The sequence below is a fragment of the Poromitra crassiceps genome (genome assembly GCF_964638095.1).
Source record: "Poromitra crassiceps genome assembly, chromosome: 8".
In the NCBI taxonomy this organism is placed as follows: Eukaryota; Metazoa; Chordata; class Actinopteri; order Beryciformes; family Melamphaidae; genus Poromitra; species Poromitra crassiceps.
Window position 1 is genome coordinate 29,760,255 of NC_139629.1, and position 524 is coordinate 29,760,778.

A 524-nucleotide genomic window follows, 5' to 3' on the forward strand; every position below is an offset into this window, starting at 1 on the left:
GCTCTCAGTTCCTGCGGGATTTCTTTTCCTTTTTCCAGCAGCAGCAGAAAGTGTTCAGCAGCAGCGCTGATCCGCTCCTGTACACACAGCCTCAGCAGCTGCATGTCCTCGCACATTTTACCTTTTCTGCTTTAGCACGTCAGCCTTCCTTCCTTCGTTAGTCTCACGTAGTCAGACCCATCTACGGCTGACACTATTCCTTCCTCCAAACAAACACAGCAAGCGGGACAGAATATGACTGTCTTCCAGGTTCCGTCTTCTTCTTCTTCTTCTTCTTCTATTGTTTTATGGCGGTTGGCAAACAGCTTATTGTGCATTACCGCCACCTACTGGAGTTTGATGTCTTCTTCATAGTGGAATCTATTTAGGCAAAGAACTTTTATGGAAAGAAATGACAGCTCCATATTGCCCCATTGCAACATCAGCGCCCAGCAGCCTCCGCCATTTTTTATTTTTGGAAGCGTGACAGCGCCAAAAGAACCTCGCACAGGCTCGCAGTGGTCAGCTGCGGTAGCGCTGGCCCC

At 49.0% G+C, this 524-nt stretch overlaps 1 protein-coding gene across 1 annotated transcript in view; it reads right to left on the minus strand.

The window, feature by feature from the left end:
• Positions 1-198, minus strand: part of LOC310781188 (uncharacterized protein) — a 23,468-nt gene extending 23,270 nt beyond the window's left edge. The window contains exon 1 of the mRNA XM_083641741.1: positions 1-198. This exon is cut by the window's left edge and continues 155 nt beyond it. Within this exon, the coding sequence (XP_083497867.1) occupies positions 1-116 (116 nt within the window). The 5' untranslated portion in view covers positions 117-198.
• Between the last annotated feature and the right edge of the window lie 326 nt (positions 199-524).